The sequence below is a fragment of the Rhinopithecus bieti genome, unplaced genomic scaffold, assembly GCF_001698545.2.
Source record: "Rhinopithecus bieti isolate Rb0 unplaced genomic scaffold, ASM169854v2 scaffold_3878, whole genome shotgun sequence".
NCBI classification, from domain to species: Eukaryota; Metazoa; Chordata; class Mammalia; order Primates; family Cercopithecidae; genus Rhinopithecus; species Rhinopithecus bieti.
The window spans coordinates 4,566,539-4,586,238 of record NW_016805059.1 but is presented as its reverse complement, the minus strand read 5'-3'; the positions used below and the strand labels follow the sequence as shown (position 1 = coordinate 4,586,238).

At 40.4% G+C, this 19,700-nt stretch overlaps 1 protein-coding gene across 1 annotated transcript in view; it reads right to left on the bottom strand.

Moving 5' to 3' along the window:
- RNF175 (ring finger protein 175) overlaps window positions 1-19,700 on the bottom strand; it is a 50,589-nt gene that overhangs the window by 3,394 nt on the left and 27,495 nt on the right. Inside the window, exons 4-7 of the mRNA XM_017871034.1 lie at window positions 14,495-14,649; window positions 9,788-9,895; window positions 6,605-6,725; window positions 1,943-2,076 (exon numbers count right to left, since the gene is read on the bottom strand). Coding sequence (XP_017726523.1) covers window positions 1,943-2,076; window positions 6,605-6,725; window positions 9,788-9,895; window positions 14,495-14,649 — 518 coding nt within the window. The remainder of the gene's footprint in view (window positions 1-1,942; window positions 2,077-6,604; window positions 6,726-9,787; window positions 9,896-14,494; window positions 14,650-19,700) is intronic.

Sequence of the window (19,700 nt, the reverse complement as noted above, 5' to 3'; positions counted from 1 at the left end):
TGAACAGCAACGATGTAGAAGTTCCCTCCCTAACAAATGGAGGAGCTTGGAGGTGTAGCAAGTCAAGGCCATGTATATAACTCCTCAGTATTAAATTTCAGTGTAACCAGGAGTTTCCATTATTTTGTTCTTGGGATTGGGGTCATTTTTGCAATATGCTTTAAAATAAAGTGGTGTATTATAACAAAGATTTTGAACCAAAACTCAAACAGCCTTTCATTCAAAAGGGCTGGAATACAGCTCCATCTTCCACAGAGGTACAGAATTCAGGAGCCATTGAGCCAGCACTGAAATGTCCACATTCTCTCTAATGTTCTTTTTCATTTTCAAAATCTCAATGCTGAAAAACCTCCACACTGGCAGAACTGCTGCAGAGCAAGACTCAGATAACCCATCCTTGTTAATATGACTCATATTTGCCCATTTCTCACTAATATGACTCATGCTAAAATGGGCCATAAATAATACTCCCTGAAAAGGAAATTTAAAGGTGACTACATTTTAGATTATATATGACCACATGTACAACAATCCCTAAGGGCTTTTAAAGGTGGAGAGAGAAAATATTTCCATTTGCAAATGGCAGAAGGGGCTCTGTTCCAACATTTGAAAAATAAATCATATTTAAAACTAGGGCCAGACTTGGAAAATTGCTACAAAGAATGAGTTTTTTGGGAAAGGTATCACCCTGAAAAAAACACTACAGAAATCCACAAAGGGGTATCTTTGTGTTTCTTCCCTTAAGATTTTAAGTCTTATGTGTTGGAGTAAAGGCTCCTATTACTTTTGAGATGCATTTGGTCCAGGTTTTACTCTCAGGATTAAATAAGTGGAAACTGTCCAGATTAAACAGAATTGAATCATAGGTACCGGACACCGAGGTATGAGTGACTAAATTAAGTGGGATTTAGGCAAAAGACAGATGGTTTAACCATCTCATAATGCCAGAGCTTTGAACTAACTGGGTACATAGTGAGGACATTATTAAATTGATACTGTAGTATAAAATAAAGATAAATGATGCGCTTTTTTGTATTTAGGAAGAATTAAAATACTGGTGATTGGCCAACCTAAGCCTAACTTTGGTATCCACAGCAAAAGTAGTATCCATACATGTTTCAGGCAACACAGGTTGATTTGTTCAGGGGTCTCGATGCCAGCATTTTTCAGCACATTGAGGTTTTCCTTAATGGTTACTGGAGTCCCCATAGAATGCTGGTTTCCAAGCCCAGGCCATCTGGTTCCTATCATATGAAGATCCCTCAGCCAATGGATAGCTATTTGGGATAGAACCCACTGGTAAAGGAGCCCAATGGTCCAAGAACAAATGTCCAAATTTTGGTCCCTGCTTTTGTAATTCAAGGTATCTTGCTGCCTGTGGCTGTATCTTCTTCTAAAGACTGAAGCTGAGAAGAAGGCTTGGTTTCCCCCCTTGGCTATCCCCAAGACTACTGTTGCCACAGGTAGGTTCCTAGGATTATTTCTAGGCAAAGCACTCTTTGTATTTCTTGGTCTGCTAAGATGCAGACCTGGGGCTCCACTTGGATAGTCTTAAGATCCCCCCTGCACCTGATATTTCACTCTTTTTCTCACCTCCAAACCCCTTCTTTCCCTGATCTTTCTTGGCTATCTGCTTGCTTATGACTTCAACCAATTTCCCCTGCTAGCACCCTGCTCAGATACTGCCTTTCTGTCTATGTGGCATTAAGAGTCCTCTTTAAAAAGGAAATTACTGGAGGAGGAAGAGGTTCACCTTAATTGGCAGTTCATTATTCAGCAGGGACAAACAGAAAGACCCAAAAAGAAAGACCGGGCTGGAGGATAAAGGATTGGGGTTTGGGCATGGAAGGTAAGCAAGATGGAAGAGATGGGGACAGGAGGAAGAGAAGGAGGAAAGAAGGAGGCTTGATGAAGGCCAAACGATTTCCTTTGAAAAGGATACACATGATTACAGGAAAGCTGGTAGGTGTTCTCAATGAGCCCTTCTTCATCAAGCTCTACAATGATCTTCTGCCCACAGACTGCACAGATATTGTCTGATAAGCTCCTTGTAGGCAACCCGCTGACACTGTAGAACTATCGGAGGAAATGGACAGAGCATAGTCGGAAAGGAGAGCACATGCCATTCTCTGAATGCAGGAATCCCACTGCCAGGCACTGGGACAGGCAGCCCTGGGCACATAGAATCTCCCCTGTGGCCAGGCATGGTGGCCCATGCCTGTAATCCCAGCACTTTGGGAGGCTGAGGAAGGTAGATCACAAGGTCAGGAGTTCGAGACCAGCCTGGCCAACATGGTGAAACCCTGTCTCTACTAAAAATACAAAAAAATTAGCCAGGTGCGGTGGTGGGCACCTGTAATCCCAGCTACTGGGGAGGCTGAGTCAGGAGAATTGGTTGAACCCGGGAGGCGGAGGTTGCAGTAAGCTGAGATTGCACCAATGCACTCTAGCCTGGGTGGCAGAGCAAGACTCCGTCTCAAAAAAAAAAAAAAAAAAAGAATCTCCACTGCTTCTAAGATGGTTTAGAATGTGAAACACCGTTTCCTGTAAGAAGAATGCTACAGAGGGGTTAAGGTTTCCAGGCAAAAACCTATTGAATTCCAAATGGACCCAAAGCACATGGCCAATTATAACCTCTCATCTGACCTCCACATTGGGGAATCCTTTCACAGGAATCCTTTTTATCCAGGGCTGGAGTTAAGAGGAAGCTTCAGAGGAAGCCTTTGAGTTTAATCCATAGATTGGCCCTTCCCTTTATTGTCCTGGAGATTCTGACTCAGATCTCTGGAGTAAACCTAGGCATCTCTCTGTCATTTAAATCCCCATGTTTTTATTGGGTGCACGCTGAGTAATCACCATTGGAAGGCAATGCATTTAGAACTTCACCTTGGGATATCTGCATCTTCCCGTACTGTGGATAAGGAGTGGTACTCAACATTGGCAGCATATTAGAATCCCTAAGAAGCTTTTTTTTTTTCAAAGAAAATTATTTTATAATAGTTTTAGATTTAAAGAAAAGACACAAAAACAGTACAGAGATTGGCTATATACCACATACCTAGTTTCCCTATATTATTATTAGATTGATTTTAAGGAATTGGCCCACACATTTGTGGGCAAGTCAGAAATTTGCAGGGCAGGTTGGCAGGCCAGCAGGTTGGAAACTCTGGCAAGACTGATGTTGCAGTCTTGAGGCAGAATTCCTTTTCTCTAGGAAGCCTCAGTTTTGCTTTTAAGGCCTTTTACTGATTGGCTGAGGTCTATGTAGAATATTAAGGGTAATCTTCACGTAAAGTCAATTGATTACAGATATTAATCATATCTGCAAAATATCTTTGCATCAACATCTAGACTAGTGATTTTACCAAACAAATGGGTATCATAGCGTAGGCAAATTGACTCTAAAATTTAATCATCACAACCTCTTTAAGGGAGGAGAATTTATATAAATTATGTGGAATTCTTCTGCACAGATTTGACTATCTCTTCCACTTATTTATTTATTCAGTCATTTATTGATATCATGTGGACTCATGGATATTTATTTTATACTTTGGGTTATAATCCAGTACGACTACTATTACTATTTTGTTGCTCAAATTCCAGCTTTGGCCATTGGGAGCTCTTTCAGTTGGCCCCTGTGTCTCTTTGATATATCCCCAATCACTGTGGAGTTCTTTCGTTTTGTTTTTAGCATTTTCTTGCTTTTGGTCACTATGAGACGCTCCAGGCTTATAGTGTATTCTTCGCTCAGACCTATAATCAGCCATTTCTTCAAAGAGCCCCAGTTCCTTTTATTGTAGAATGATGTTAGAAAACAAGATCTGGACACTATGTATGTTCATTGTTGCCGGGGTGTCATTGCCCCTAGGACCTCTTAGCTGACAGAGCAAGGAATTCATCTGTACATACTAACACACATACACACACACACACACAGATACACACACACACACATATCTGTAAATATTTCTATATGTATCCATGTATATCTATATTAAGCTAAACAATTACAATTACAGAATACATGTGTGGTGGTATCAAAATTGTTAACCCATAGCCTTGTCAGCAACAACTTTATCAACTAGAGTATAGTGCTTATGACACAGTTTCTTTTGTTTTTAGTCTTATGATCTCCATTCATTTCAAAGTTACTTAGGTCAGCACCTTTTTTCCCACCCCTTTCAATGAGGTTATTTCACACATTTTTAATATGGTTAGATTCTTTTGGCATGATCTGAATTCTATCCTTGGATTCTCTGACTTCCTAAATTATTTTTTAAATTTTCATAAATTTAAGGTTCACACTTTCTATGGATTTTGACAAACGTATAGTTGTTATGTATCCACCATTATTGTATCACACGGAAGAGTTTCACCACTCTAAATTTCCTGTGCTTCACCTGTTCAACCATGCTCCTTCCCTAAAGCCTTGGCAACCACGGATCTGTTCAGCAACTCTATAGTTGCGCCTCTTCTAAAATGTCATATAGGATGCAGTCATACAGGATGCAGTCACACAGGACGGAGCCTTTTCAGACTGGCTTCTCTCACTCAGCAACATGCGTTTAAGATTCACCCCATGGTTTGGATGGCTTAATAGCTCATTCCTTTTCCTAAGGATTTTTTTTTTTTGGAAGCAGATGTACTGGTTCTACTCCCAGAGATTCTGACTTACTTGCTCTGGTGTGGGGCTTAGGCACTAATATGGGAATGGAGATTGTATCTCCTTATCTCAGTCACAAGAACATGTGCAAGTGTCTGTGGACACACAAGCGCGCGCGTGCGCACACACACACACACACACACAATCCCTCATTAATCCAAGTCACTGGTGGCTGTACCCATGGCTTGAGGCAGTGGTTTTTGTAGATTTGGTAGCTGGAATAAACAGACAGGATGACAAGATGTTAAGAACTGGTCGGGTTGGATCAGGTGAGAAGTTTCCCAAAAGCTGGTGCTTACAGACTTGGTTGTCTTGCCAGGTAAAGTCTCTTCTTCCTGGTCCACTTGAGAACAGCCACATATAATTCTAATCTTCCTTTTCTGTCCATAAACACAAGAGGCTTTGGGAATTTTCCAAGAGTATAACTTCTGTTTTTTGTTGGAGAAACTGGGAATAAAAATGCTCCTTCCTGTACTCACATTAAACCTTATAAGAAAGGCAGTTGTATTGTTCCAGCATTTCACCACAGAATTTGGGTTGCAGGCTTTAGGAAAAGAGTAAGATAGAGCCTATGGTGGAGGGGAAGGACAAATGCCGTGGGGAGGAAGTCAAGGTCATAGCCACTTAGGTCCTGCTCCAGAAATGGAGGGAACACTCCAAAAGTTCACCCTTTTCTTACTACTTACGCTTTTCTTTCTTTTTTTAAAAAAATTTAATTTAATTTAAAGTTCTAGGATACATGTGCAGGTTTGTTGCATAGGCAAATGTGTGCCATGGTGGTTTGCTGCACCTATCAACCCATCAGCTAGGTATTAAGACCCACATGCCTTAGCTGTTTTTCCTGATGCTCTCCCTCCCGCTCCCCTGACAGGCCTCAGTGTGTGTTGTTCCCCTCCCTGTGTCCATCTGTTCTCATTGTTCAGCTCCCATGTACACGTGAGAACAGGCAGTGTTCGGTTTTCTGGTCCTGTGTTAGTTTTCTGAGGATAATGGCTTCTAGCTCCATCCATGTCCTTGCAAAGGGCATGATCACATTCCTTTTTATGGCTGCATAGTATTCCATGGTGTATATGTACCACACTTTCTTTATCCAGTCTATCATTGATGGGCATTTGGGTTGTTTCTATGTCTTTGCTTTACACTCATTTTCTACTTCACATCTGGCTGTGTACCAGGAGACACACATAGAGGACAGAGATGTGGAATTCTTGAAACTACTAAGTCATCCCTAGAGCTCTTAGTTTGTAAGTTTTTAGGAGATATGCATGAGTCAGACACAGATAAATGCCCTTGATACATCTGAATCAGGAATACATCTAACTAGAAAGTATGTCCATTCTGAATTTTAATCTTAAAAGAGTTCAAAAAAAGAAAAGAAAAACAACTGTTAGGGATTAAAAAATTCTAGGTAATAGTATAGAGTCAGAATACATCTAGCACACTTTTTATATCTTGTACTTCTATGCTATATAATGTAACTGGTATTTATGATAAGTATTACCCAGAGGCACTGTTGATTCTGAACTGTTTTATGCAGCATCAAATATAGTTTTTATTTGCGTTAGACAGTGTTTCAGACAAAACTAAAAGGTTTTAGTTATTGTTAGTGTTTTACTAATCCTTAAATGTTGGCAATTGGAGTGTGCTAGATACAATAACACAAATAATTTGCATATTTTATTTTAAAAGATGCCTTATTCCACAAGTATCCTATATACATAAGACATGTATTTTCCAATTAATTAACAGAGACAATGTTTTGATGCAAGGAGAATTCAGGGAACAACTGGGCTAAGTGAACCAAAATAGTTCCAAAGGAAACGTTAATCAGTATATGGAGAAAGACATATTTATTTCTGAAAATGGATGCAGACATGTAAGATGAGACCATTTCTCCATGTGTCATAAATGGTTTCAGAAAATGAAAGCAACACTTACCCCTATAGTGGAAGCCATGTAGTCTGAGCAGATCTCGGCAAAGTCTCTCCCCATTACTCCATAGTAGAGGCCGTAGAACAAAGACACAATGCCAAAATCCATGGAATCTCTAGCCTTGATTCTGTTGAACACAACAGTATAAGGAAATAAGAATGTGGCATATTTCAAAACAGCTGGAGTTTGGAAAATATTTCCTGTTGACAGTATCTAAGAGAACCTTGTGAGTATTTTTTTTTTCATTTTTTTGTTTGATTTTTCTTTTTTTAAATGAAATAATTTAAAATTCTCTAAATGTCCCTCAAATTGTAGCACTCAGTGCCAACTGGACAAAGGAATTCTTGAGACAGCCTTCAAGTGCTTCTTAGGACTGCAGTGCCTAGACAAGCTGACTCTGACCAGTGGTTTCAGGCTCAGCTACAGGTAGGCCTCAGCAGCTTGTAACCGTTTCCATCTCCAGGTCACACCCCAGGTAACTCCAATGGGTAGATAACATTAAAAACCACTAGAGCAATAGTTCTCAGCCCTAAACATAGATTAGAATCACCCAGGAAAATTTAAAAGCACATTGACACATGGGCCCACCACCAAGGACTGGAGTTTAGTTGATCTGCGTTGGGGTCTGGACAGCAGTATTTTTGAAGAGCTTGTCAGTGATTGATTCTTTAATACAGCAAGGATTGAGTATGTCTGCTGTATAACTTAAATTTTTGTAAAATGCTTTCCAATGATCTTTCCTAACAAGTGCTTGAGATAGATATTATCACCCCCACTTTGCATGTGAAAACATGAAGACTTAGAAAACATTATTTGCTTGACACAACAATTGGTACATCACAAAACCACAAATCAAGCTCATATCTTGAAGCCCTTGATTACCATGCCGGAGTTGCTATGTATTAACTGAAAGAAACTTTTTGCAAGTTAAATCATATTTCAATTGTACCAGGATTCTTTGTGATCATCCCCCCACCCAGTTTTTTTTTTTCTTAAGGGAAAGATCTCTTTTAAAAGTGAATAATTTGCCCTAAATTTATTTATGAATGTAAATAATTGCACATTTGTTTTGCTCTATCTATAAAATAATCTCAAATACCAGCAGTGAGCCTTGGTGGTTCTGATTGATTCAGGGAAGGGAGGAAAGTGTGGACAAGAGTTGGGTCGTCTGTCTCTAAAACCTATTTCTGTTTTCTGTTCATTGCAAGAAGAAATGGTGAAGGCAGACAGCTTTGTAGATTTAGAAGGTACAGATTTTTGGGTGATATGAACTGAGGCTTCCAACACATGTGGTAGCTTCATCCTTTCAGGATTTGTCTGGGCATATCTGAGAATTAGGACAGCGGGGGAAATGAAGAGTATCTTCCCTCCATGTCCAGGGAAATATGTATTTATAATTTTATTGATAAAAAGTACAGTAACACACTTGTGGCCCTAGGAAAAAAGGTTAATACAATGATAATCATCAAGTAGTGAAAACAAAATAGTTACTTTTCTGAAGGGTTAAGTTTTTGGTATGCCTTACTGTAGGAAAATTCATGAATGAGGATCTTGAAATCTTATGAGGTAATAGTCTTGGAACAGCTATCGTTCCTAGTGATTTCAAAAAAATTCTTATGAGTATTTTTATGTTCACTAAAATAAACCAGTATAGAGAGTATGTTAAAAAAGATATTACAGTGTCTTTCTATATCCTAGCCTAGCAATAATAGATCTGTACAATTACTTTCTACCCCTTTCCTGTTAGAAAATGTTAGATGCTCCCACTCTGAAAGTTTTATGAAATGCTTATAAAATCAGATTGCTACACTGCCCTAGGAAGGGCCCTTTCACCCAGGGCTGACTCTCCCTCCAACTGCCTTCCTATTTTCTGAGTAAAGGGTTGATGATCTCTCCTTTTCAATTTCTGTTATGGTCCCAGAAGTTTAGAGTAATTTTGATGTGAGAGCTATTCTGGGGGATTTGTATTTGAGCTGCTTTCCATAGGTATGCTTTGCATACCATAGTGTGGTATGTCTTCAATTCCCTTTCCAGGACACAGGCTAGTTACTCAGCCTCAGTTGTACCCCTGAGAATACCATCCACAGCATGTCTCAGCAACCACCTTAAGTGGGAGCACAGCTCTTAGTCAAAGATGTGGTTATCCCAACTTCCTTTATCTCTCCCTAGACTTTCTTGCTCTTTTATACCTTTACTTCTCTTTCAATTTCTTTTTTAAAACTCCCCATCTATTAAACAATAGATATTGACATGTTTTTTATCCTTCAAATCTTTTTTATTTGTTTATTTGGTTTCCCAGCTTATATTTTTTTGCAATTAAAATTATTTTTGAGACGAGGTCTGGCCATGTTGCCCAGGCTGGTCTTGAACTCCTGGCCTCAAGCAATCCTCCCACCTCTGCCTCCCAAGTAGCTGGGATTACAGGCATGAGCCACGGCGCCCAGCTTCTTGCAATTTCTAAGCATTCACTTTCCTCCTTTTCCAAGTATCCCCAACACAAGGCATTTCATGACTATCAGAAACCAAATTCAAGAGAGCAGTACTGTCCAATGGAAATACAGTCACAAATATAATTTTAAATTTTCTGGTAGGTGCATTTAATATGTCAAACAACAACAACAACAACAACAAAGGTGAAATTAATCTCACTGATACATTTAAATTCTATCATTTCAAAATGTAATTGATATAAAAATGTTTTTTAAGTGAGTCTTTGAAATTCAGTATGTATTTTACACTTAGAGTACATCTTATTTCATATTTTAAGTGTTCATTAGTCACATGAGCTAGTGGCTACTATATTGGACAACATAATTCTAGAGGTTTTAGATAAGAAGATATATATAAAAGGAGATCTAGGTACTTGAGAATTTTGTAGAAGAGAAATTAGTTTAGTAAGAATTACTCTAGCACAATTGTAGGTCCACTGTTAATAGTAATCTTTTAAATTTGCAGACTAAATATAAATTCTCCTTAAAGCTCCTAATTTTAAAAAATTATTTTGTAGGGTGCTTCTTTCTTCCCTTTCTATTGGTTTTCCCCAGACAAGACTATGTGTGGATATGTACTATAAAACATGTGTGCATGGAAAATTGTAGGGCCAGATGCTTCCAGATTAAGAGAACATGACCAGGTGAGTGTGCCAAGCAAGTGCTTGGAGATATTAATGTTTTAATTGGAGATACTTACTTGAAAAACAGATTGAATCCACACATTGTAAACATGATCGCCAAGTAACCCACAACACCAAATGCATAGCTGAGTTTGTAGATCAAAAGAAACCATTTGTAGACCAACCTGTGGAGTGAAAAATGGGGAGAAACATAGAATGTGGTAATATTAGAAAATATTTTGTCTTTTTCAAAGACTTATAAATCAGTTTTAGTTTCTAAAATTATATTTATAACACACAGAACAGATATGTATAGCAATAAGCATTATATGAATAGAACTATCATGCTTATGTGTTTCTGTGTATATGCATATGTGAATTCTTTTTAAATTTGTCTACATCCCTCAGATGTTTCACTTAAAAATAGCCTTCAGGAATGGTTACTCTTCCTGGGACCCTGCCTCCCCACACCACCCCTTCTTATTTGGTCCTAGGGTTAAGCTTGAGTGATTTCAGCAGGAGTGCCTTGGAGGTGAACAAAAAGTGGGATGAGAAGTCAAAGGGAAGTCCAGACCTTCTTCCACAGGAGTTTTTCTTCCCTCTTGTTCCGTTGCCCCTTTTCCCCCAGCCCCAGTGCAGATATCACCAGTAGTGGGCCCAGCTCATCCCATTTCCCCTCCATCCAAAGAGCCCTCCCCTAGCCCGGGGGATGAAATGACGAGTGCCCCAGGCTACTTCCTTCTGCTGTGTGGAAGGGTCCTGTGTGTACCCCAGCACCCTCTGTGACCTTCTAAGGCCTTTCCTTGTTCCCAAAGGGTCTAAGTGGAGAAGGAAAAGGATGAGGATGGAGGGTGATTCGAGAGAATATAGAAGGAAGCCCTCCCCTCTGCTGGTTTCCTTCTTCGCTGGCAGTAAAGGCCCTTAGAAAAAAACTACAAGAAGGACCACGTGACAGCTTCATGTCTAGGAAGACGGGGGAAGAGGTTGGGAGCCCAGTTCCATTCTTGGAGGGCCACAGCAGAGGGGCTATGCCCATTGGTACAAGAGGTGGTGGATGGAAAAGCTGGGGGCTTATCTTTGTTGCTCAAAGAAAATGAAGAGGTGGCTGGAATGCTGCTTACAAGGGTGTGCAATGGCAGAAGGCCCTGTTTGCCTCACAACCCTGTCCCTGCACATCCTCTTGGAGTCTCTTTCCTGCCTTTCACCCCAAACTGCATTCAGAATCTCGTTCCAGAGATTTAGCCCCACCCTCTCACCCCCAAGCCCTGAGCCCTGTCTCTGACTCTCTCACCTTCCCCAGCTCACTCCCTGTTGGAGCCACTGTACCAAATGCTTAATATCTATGATATTACTAGCGTAAGATTTCAATATGATTTTAATAGGTGCTCTGTTTCACTGAGTTCCAGTCAGAAGGGACCTTCTAAACATTATGGTTTAAATGGGTTATGGGCTAGCCCATAAAATGAGTTGTCATATACATCACTTCTATGGTGAAATGCCTTCTGCACTTCAAGCAACTGATATTCAAGGACAGTCTTTGCTGCCACCTCCTCCACCAGGTGTGATCCTGCCTCGGGGGGAGTAGGCAGGGGTGAGCTACGTGGGGGAGCGGGCAGGGGTGAGCCACATGGGGGAGCAGGCAGGGGTGAGCTACGTGGGGAGCGGGCAAGGGTGAACTACACGGGGCGTGGGCAGGGGTGAGCTACGTGGGGGAGTGGGCAGGGGTGAGCTATGTGGAGACAGAAACTTGCATGGGCTGCAGAAGCTTGCTGAAATTACTGTGAGGCTGTGTGGCCTCAAAAGGAAGCCAGAGAAGGCTTTTGGGGTTTTTCTGCCACAGTGACTCTCGAGCCATGGGTTCTTTTCATCTGTCAGTACTGAGCAGCTTAGATCATTGCTCAGGGCAGCCAGATCAAGGCAGAAGTTTATGTTGCTAAAAGTGGTGATGATGGAGAAACAGGCAAGCTCTGAGAAGGTCCCCTCTACTGGGCCCCCAACACCTGCCAATACCAGAATATGGTTCCTTGAACTCCACACACACTGGTGACCCATCTCCCTGCCTTAAGGGGCCCCTCTCAAACTTCTGCCAGCATTAGAGATGTTCTAGGACTAATAACCTTTAAACGGCAGGGTTTCTCTGTGCAAAGCGGTTTGCTGAGTTAATGAAGTCATAGCATGCTTTTGGGAGCAGGAGCTTTGCAGCCAAGTAGTTCTTTGGTCTGAATCCAGGGCTTTGCTGCTTACTGCCCATGGGACTTTGGTCAATTTACTTGACATTCCTTCCTATGATTGTCTAATTTATAACGTGAGGATGATAACACTAGCTCCTAAAGTTGTTGTGAAGATTGTGTGAGCTAACGTATTGATGTTTATTGACTTGGCACACTAAATGCTCAATATGTCATATCACTGTTATGGATGTGTTCAATTTTCCAAATCTCAAGCCCCCCTTCTCCTGCCATTTTCATACTTATTCGGGGAACCTATTTTCAGGAACAGTAGAATCCAGAACTTCCTTGCTACCCAGACTTACACTGTAAGGCAGATAAGCCAGATAGGAGATTGTGTAACTGCTTCAGAGCAGCCTCCAAAAGGAAAGCTTGGTCTTGGGTTGGATTTGATGTGATCAAGCCCAGCTCTTTGTGGCTAGTGTGTTTGTGTGTGCAGCTCTTTGTGGCTAGTGTGTGTGTGTGTTTTTGAGGTGGAGTCTTGCTCTGTTGCCCAGGCTGGAGGGCAATGGCATGATCCTGGCTCACTGCAGCCTCTGCCTCTGGGTTCAAGTGATTCTCCTGCCTCAGCCTCCTGAGTAGCTGGGATTACAAGCACCTGCCACCACACCTGGCTAATTTTTGTATTTTTAGTCGAGACAGGACTTCACCATGTTGGCCAGGCTGGTCTCAAACTCCTGACCTCAGGCGATCCACCCACCTCGGCCTCCCAAAGTGCTGGGATTACAGGCGTGAGCCACCGCGTGTGTGGCTTATTTCTGACTCTGAACTTCACTGCTTGCCAGACAAGCCAACTGTAGTGAGAGGAAATTCACTTCCCCTTCTCTGGGCACCCTATCCTGAAACAAGAGCTTGATGTGCTCTCAAAGAGGAACAGTAGGCTTTGAACTGCTGGTGCTGGAGACCACTGCTCTCAGGTCTGCCTTCTATAGCAATGCTGATTTCTTCACCCAGCTCCCCTCACCTGTAATGAAGTCCTCTGCTTCCAAATGGAAGATAGTTAAAATGTGATTCACCTGAAATACAATAAGTAAGCAAAGATCCAGGACAATTCTGGGGCCTATTGCCTCTTATGTACAGGAGCTCCATCCTGACTGCTTTTCTAGAAGAGGCCCTACTTCACCTTGCTCACTGATGTCTCTTCAAATGGCAGCTGAGTTTGCTTTGTAATGTCAGTGGAGCCTCTTGACTCTCAGACTATCCTTTAGGGCTTGGAGTTGTGCAGGCCGGAAGAAGCTGAGAGGACATGCTTTGGGCATGGGAAAGAGCGTGGACATATGCAAGCCATAAAGGGTAATAAGGCAGCATTTGGGTATTTCTTGTAATAAAGTTCCTCTGCATTGCATGAACTGAAGTGCACAAAAACACTGCCTTTAGGTAGGGTAATTCATTATACAGTGGATAGGCAAACCATTCTCACAGAAATGCAACATAGATTATATCCAGGGGATGAAAACAAGCACATTTTGATTCATCCCAAACTCAGAGCACTTTCACAAATCTTAAATAACTTAGAATATTTTCTAAGAAGGAGAAAGGTACCATACATTCACTTTACTGATTGATAAGCCAGACACTACAAGGGCTGTCCGAGACCCCAAATTGGCCAGTTTATAAGGTCTCCTACCAGCACCCCAGACCTCTTCCTTTTTACTTTAGTGGAACTAAACTAAAATACTCATAACATGAATTCATGTATTTGGATTTCCATTTTTATCATTACATTTATTTATCTGATTTCTCATTGGTATGTTTCCTTCTCCTAACTTGAAGGAAAAGTTGACATACATGTTTCTTACTTTTTTAGAGGATGAAAACAAATGTCTAAATAATCATAAAAGTATTTCACTGGAGCTTATGATTTATTCTCCCAAAAGGTCAAATTTAGCATTGTTTTATTACTATTTTCCATTTTATACAGTTTATCTCATTCCAGTTTTATCTTGATGAGGTTTTGGATTTTACCCACAGCACAGGGAGTGCAAAAGCAAGCCTGCGGGCACAGTATGTGAAGATAAGCACTTTGGAAAGATTTGTGAACAATACAATGGAGTTATACACATTTTTGGAGGCTGACAATGGTAATTAAAGTGACCATTGGAATATTAAAGCATCATTTGTTATTAGAGTAATAAGTTGTCTATGACTTATGATTTATTATATATTTTCAGGTTGAAACACAACTTTCAACTCTTGCTTTATTTTAAAATGTGTGACACAACATATAGTGGAATAAAGCAAAATGCTGAGGTAAAAATAAACTTGCAAATAATGCTCTAGAAATTTTAAACAATAGTTTCACTTCCCTTTCTTCTGCATTTCACTAGCTAATATCTGAAGTAATAAATTTTACATGCATATCTGAATTGCCATTAAATAATGAAGGCAAACTAACAGCAGTGTAGCTAATTTCTCAAGAGTTTTGCTACCAAAGGTAAAAGACAAGTAAAAGAAATGTAACGCCCCCACTCCCCAACCCAGGAAAATGGCTATAAAATATGCTTTTTAATACTTAAAATAAAGGGGCTCCTGGGAAAGAATGTATGGAATACATACCGTGGTGTCCTTCCTGAGAGGGGTTTTCGGGTAGCTCTGAAGAGGATGTAACTGGTAATAACGGAGAACATCCCCCACATAGACAGAAACCGCCACCAGTATAGTTTTATCGTGAAATATAAGGGGACAATCCACATCTGCAACAAGGTCACCAGCTGTCATAGAAATGAACAGAAAGTCTCTTTCAATGACCAAGTGCCTGAATGGCATCTCCATTATTAAATGAGTCTGAAGCATCTCTGGGAGAACCACCTTCACCATTATGTCTGTACCATGCAACTGCTTCACCATCAAACTGTAAGCTTCCTTAGACAGGCCAGGCCATGGAAAGTATGGGCACAATTATCTGAAAATTCCAATGGGAAACAATCCAAAATCCCTGCCTTCTGTCACTTCCTTTCATCTGACTATTTTAGATGAAAGGACCTTTGGGACCTCCACAGAGATGTGATTTTGGACAAGAGAGCCTCACTTTAGTTGTATAATTGGGGGTACCGATGCTTGCACTGCTTCCCTGCACTGACTGAGGCGGGGTTCAAACAAGATCAGGAATGGAAAGCACTCTGAAAACCATACTGCACTACACAGAGCCCAGGGGCTTTGTTTCTGTCATGTGCTCATATGAAAGTGACACAATGTCAAAGGAGGAAGTGGAGGTCAGAGTTTCAGAGAAGCCCCTGGGATGTCTTCTGCCTGCAGTCCCTGGGCACTCTGCAAGGTTTCATGTTCATTTGGTGCATAAACCCTTTGTGACCTATGCCATTGACCTGAGTCCAAGTAGCCTTCAGAGGGTCCTTTAATCTGGTCCCATTCCAATAGGTCAGGAAGCAGGGCAGAGTGAACTGTCTGTGGGTCACTGATGTGATATGGTTACCATAGCTACACTCCTACTTTTCAAACCAGGCCTAATACCAGCTAGTCAACCCTCTTGGGAAAAGCAGACAGCTTTAATCAATAGCAATATCCTTTGGTCTTTTACGTTTTCTCGCATTCAGACTAACCACCTGTTATTTGCTCAGAATGAATATAAGGGGAATGGCAAAGAGGTTTTTGTTTCAAGGGTGTACGTTAAGTTTTAGGGACAGCCTGCAGTGCTTTGTTGAGGATTCTGAGCCTGGATCCTGGTTTAGTGGTAGAGTCTTATGATCAGTTAATGAAGTCTGCCGACAATGTGGGAAGAGTGGTTAGAGCTTGCTTATCGCATATTCCTCATCCTGAGTATTAAAAAGGCTGCTGCCATTTGTTTTCTTTACCTTCTCAATCTTCGCAATAGAAAAGGGAGGCTTAGAACAAAAGATCTATGGATATATTGTTGGATCCTTTAAATAGGTCTTGGTGATAATAGTCTAAGGTCAATAAACAAAGCTCTTGGACAGGACTTCAAGATAGAAATGAGAAAGGCAAGGCCACAGCCATTCTTCTTTCAGTGTCAGATAAGAAGACATTTCCCAGGCTCATCATTCTCCTTTGATTGCTCCATCCTCATAAATGATCTGAAGTCTTCTTAGAATTGCTCTGAATCTTCTTTCAGAGAACCCTAGAGTTGTTATCATAGATATGCACTTGAACAAAAACATACACGGAGCAAGTCTGAGGTGAGTATCTGAGGAGTTCGGGAGCAAATCCTATAACTTACATTTTTTTTTTTTTAACTTCAAGGAATACTTTCAGGGGAAAAAACACTCTTTACTGTTGCCTCCATTTATCAGATAACTGCTTTAATTTTCCATCCTACTTTGTGGGTGTGGAAAATGAATGAGTTAGCACCTTTATGAAACGGATATAAATACACGTACACAAATAGGAAAAACAAGCTTTACTTAAGGAAGTAGAAGAGTTTTTAAGAGGACCCAAAACCATATGCTAAGTAACCAAGACTCAAGATGTGCTTACTTAAGCATTCAGCAACTTTGACCCTCTGCTATTGACCGTAAAATTATGCAGCACCATGGCCAGATGTGGTGGCTCATGCCTGTAATCCCAGCACTTTGGGAGGCTGGGGAGGATGGATTTCTTGAGCTCAGGAGCTTGAGACCAGCCTGGGCAACATGGCCAAACCCTGTCTCTACAAAAATTAGCCAGGCATGGTGGTACATGCCTGTAGTCCCAGATACTCAAGAGGCTAAGGTGGGAGGACCACCTGAGCCCCTGAGGTCGAGGCTGCAGTGAGTTGGGATCGTGCCACTGCACTGGGTGACAGAGTTAGACCCTGTCTTAAAAAAAAGTGTGTAGCACCTTAACAAAAATCTCATCAGCATATTGGTCATTTATTTTCTGTAGCTGATTTTGGAGATAGTTCTCTATCATAAATTATGCATTTGCTGACTTACAAGTTCATCACTTCTGGTAGTAAAGAAGGAAATGGACATGAACTTCATCTTTCAAAGTCTGATCATCTGTTAATTGCATTTTCATCTTTCTATTTTAAGAATTTGATTCATTTTACATTTCCACATAAAATCCTGGAGTTTTTTAAAATAAAACTTGAGTTGGTTCATTTTAATTCAGTGGAACTACTATGCTCTTATTTTTGTACTTTAGATCTAAACCAAAATATAAGACTAATTAATTTCTTCTAATCCATGATAGTTTGGAGCTATAGCTGGACTATATTTTAATAAAACCAGTTCTCTTCCTATAGATCTATAAATATGAACAATTTCTAGAAGACGTCAAATTTCTCTTGATGCCTAGATTTAATGAATAGTGAATAACAATATTCAATGTACAGACATGTTACTTTTAAAAACAGACTTTGGAGATCAAAAAGGAAAAGAAAGCAAAATATCATTAGAATGTATTATGTATGCAAATATTTTATTTATTAACTATCTTTAAAATGTAACCCAGCACCATATTTTCTCAATATATGAAGGGAAAGTTCAGAAATTGCTCTGTGAATTCAATGATTGCATGGGTAGTCATTTTGAAATGAGAGACACATTTCATATCAATTTAAAAGATTCTTTAACAATTTCCAGAGTAGTTAAAACTTCTCATTTTAAATAGTAACTGCCATATATGAAATGTAGGAATGCTGTCCCTCATAAATAAACACATGAAATATGTGAAATCGAGGCACATACATGCAAAGAAGGAAGCCTGGCATCTGGAACTCATTAGTAATGCCACAGGGGTCACCATCTGGGCATGTGTGTATTGCACTACTGGCAACGGGTAGCTCATGCATCTGGATCACATCACTCACATTCTCCCCAACCACATATCATAGCAGGAGGAATTTCCTGATGAATCAGATGCTGCCCAAAAGTACCATGTTTTTTTTGGGTTGCCATGCACATAATGAATCTGAAAAGAATTACAGATCAAGCCAAAACAAAGATACCTTTCATTTGTCTAATTGTACAGAATGATGAATGGGCCGTGCAATATTAAAAGAAAGAAGGAAAGAGAAAGAAAGAAAGAAAGAAAGAGAGAGAGACAGAGGGAGGGAGGGAGGAAGGAAGGAAGGAAGGAAGGAAGAAAACAAGGAAAAAAATAAATAAATTATGTGTGTTCATTTCCGTTGCACTGCAAATCCCAAACTATCTGCAATCATTTGTGTGTGGAGGGTGGTGGGATGGTGGAGGGAGGGCAGAGGTGTGCTCAGAGGTAAGCAGAAAATTATCATAAAAATAAACAGGAAACAATGCTGCTATCAGTAAAAGACAAGGAAGGAGAGTGTGAATATAAAGCAAGTAGGAAGAGAGTATGGGCTGGCACGTGGTGACTCATGCCTGTAATCTGAGGATGTTGGGAGGCCAAGAGGGGTGGATCAGTTGAGGCCAGAAGTTTGAGACCAGCCTGGGCAACATGGTGAAAGCCCATCTCTATCAAAAATACAAACATTAGCTGGGTGAGGTGGCACATGCCTGGAATCCCAGCTACTTGGGTGGCTGAGGCGTGAGAGTTGTTTGAACCTGGGAAGCGGAGGTTGCAGTGGGCCGACATTGTGCCACTGCACTCCAGCCTGGGCAACAGAGCGAGACTCTGTCTCAAAAAAAAAAGAAGAAGAAGAAAGTATGGAAATGGAATGTTGGCATACAAAGATTCCTTATTTTTTCAGTTGGTTCACTTTTTTAATCTCCACATAAATCTAGATGGCTGATTTTGTTATTTAAACTTTTAAAGGAGATTCTGCAATGTTATGTACATATGTATTTTAAGTATGTATGTATTTGTGTCTTGCCTCATTTTAAAAAGATTTGAGCAGACACAATGCTTTATTGGCCCAGTAATATTTTCTAGTATTTCACAGCTATTAATAGGCAGGAAGTTTGATTTAAATAGAGCAATGCTTCAATCTGGAAAATTATTTGCACTGTATTGAGGCAAGTTAATAGTGTGTCTGAAACCCAAGTTCTGGGGATGTAGTCATCAGGTCTTCTACTGATTTGTGGAGTAAGAGAAGGATTCTTTTTTGGCACTCTCCTGTCTACCTGCTGCAGATATGGAAAGTAACTGCACATAAAATAAGGTGGAGAGGGTGATGTTGAATGAAATTTTATTTCCAGTTAAATGCTGTTCAAAGCATTTGGAAATGATTTAACTTTGAGGCTTTGCCTACATCTATAACATATCAAGATTACCAGCTGGAAAGGGAAAAATTCAAATACCCAGATGCTTGGACTATGCTGTGCTAAAAACGTGACTATTTGAAAACACCCAGGTATTTATAGTATCCCACATAAAATAAGAATTTTCTACCTTCTTTCCACTTTTGACATCACATAGGAGCAGTTAACATATTTCTATACTTTATTTTCTAAATAAACCATTTCTTTTGCTTTAGGTATTTATAATAAGCTGCTCTGATGTACACAGCTCCTACAGACCACAGAACATAATCTATCTACACAAATTTAAAGGACCACTTCAGAAGATGGGCATACTTGTTAAAAAGTTGTATCTGAAAATATTCTGAGCTTTTTGAATTAGTCCATGTCCTCTTTAAGTACATGATCTGAATTATGCATAAAAGAATGTGAAAATAATAATCCTTTATTTATTTATTTATTTATTTATTTATTTATTTATTGAGACGGAGTCTCGCTCTGTCGCCCAGGCTGGAGTGCAATGGCCGGATCTCAGCTCACTGCAAGCTCCGCCCCCCCGGGTTTACACCATTCTCCTGCCTCAGCCTCCCAAGTAGTTGGGACTACAGGCGCCCGCCACCTCGCCCGGCTAGTTTTTTGTATTTTTTAGT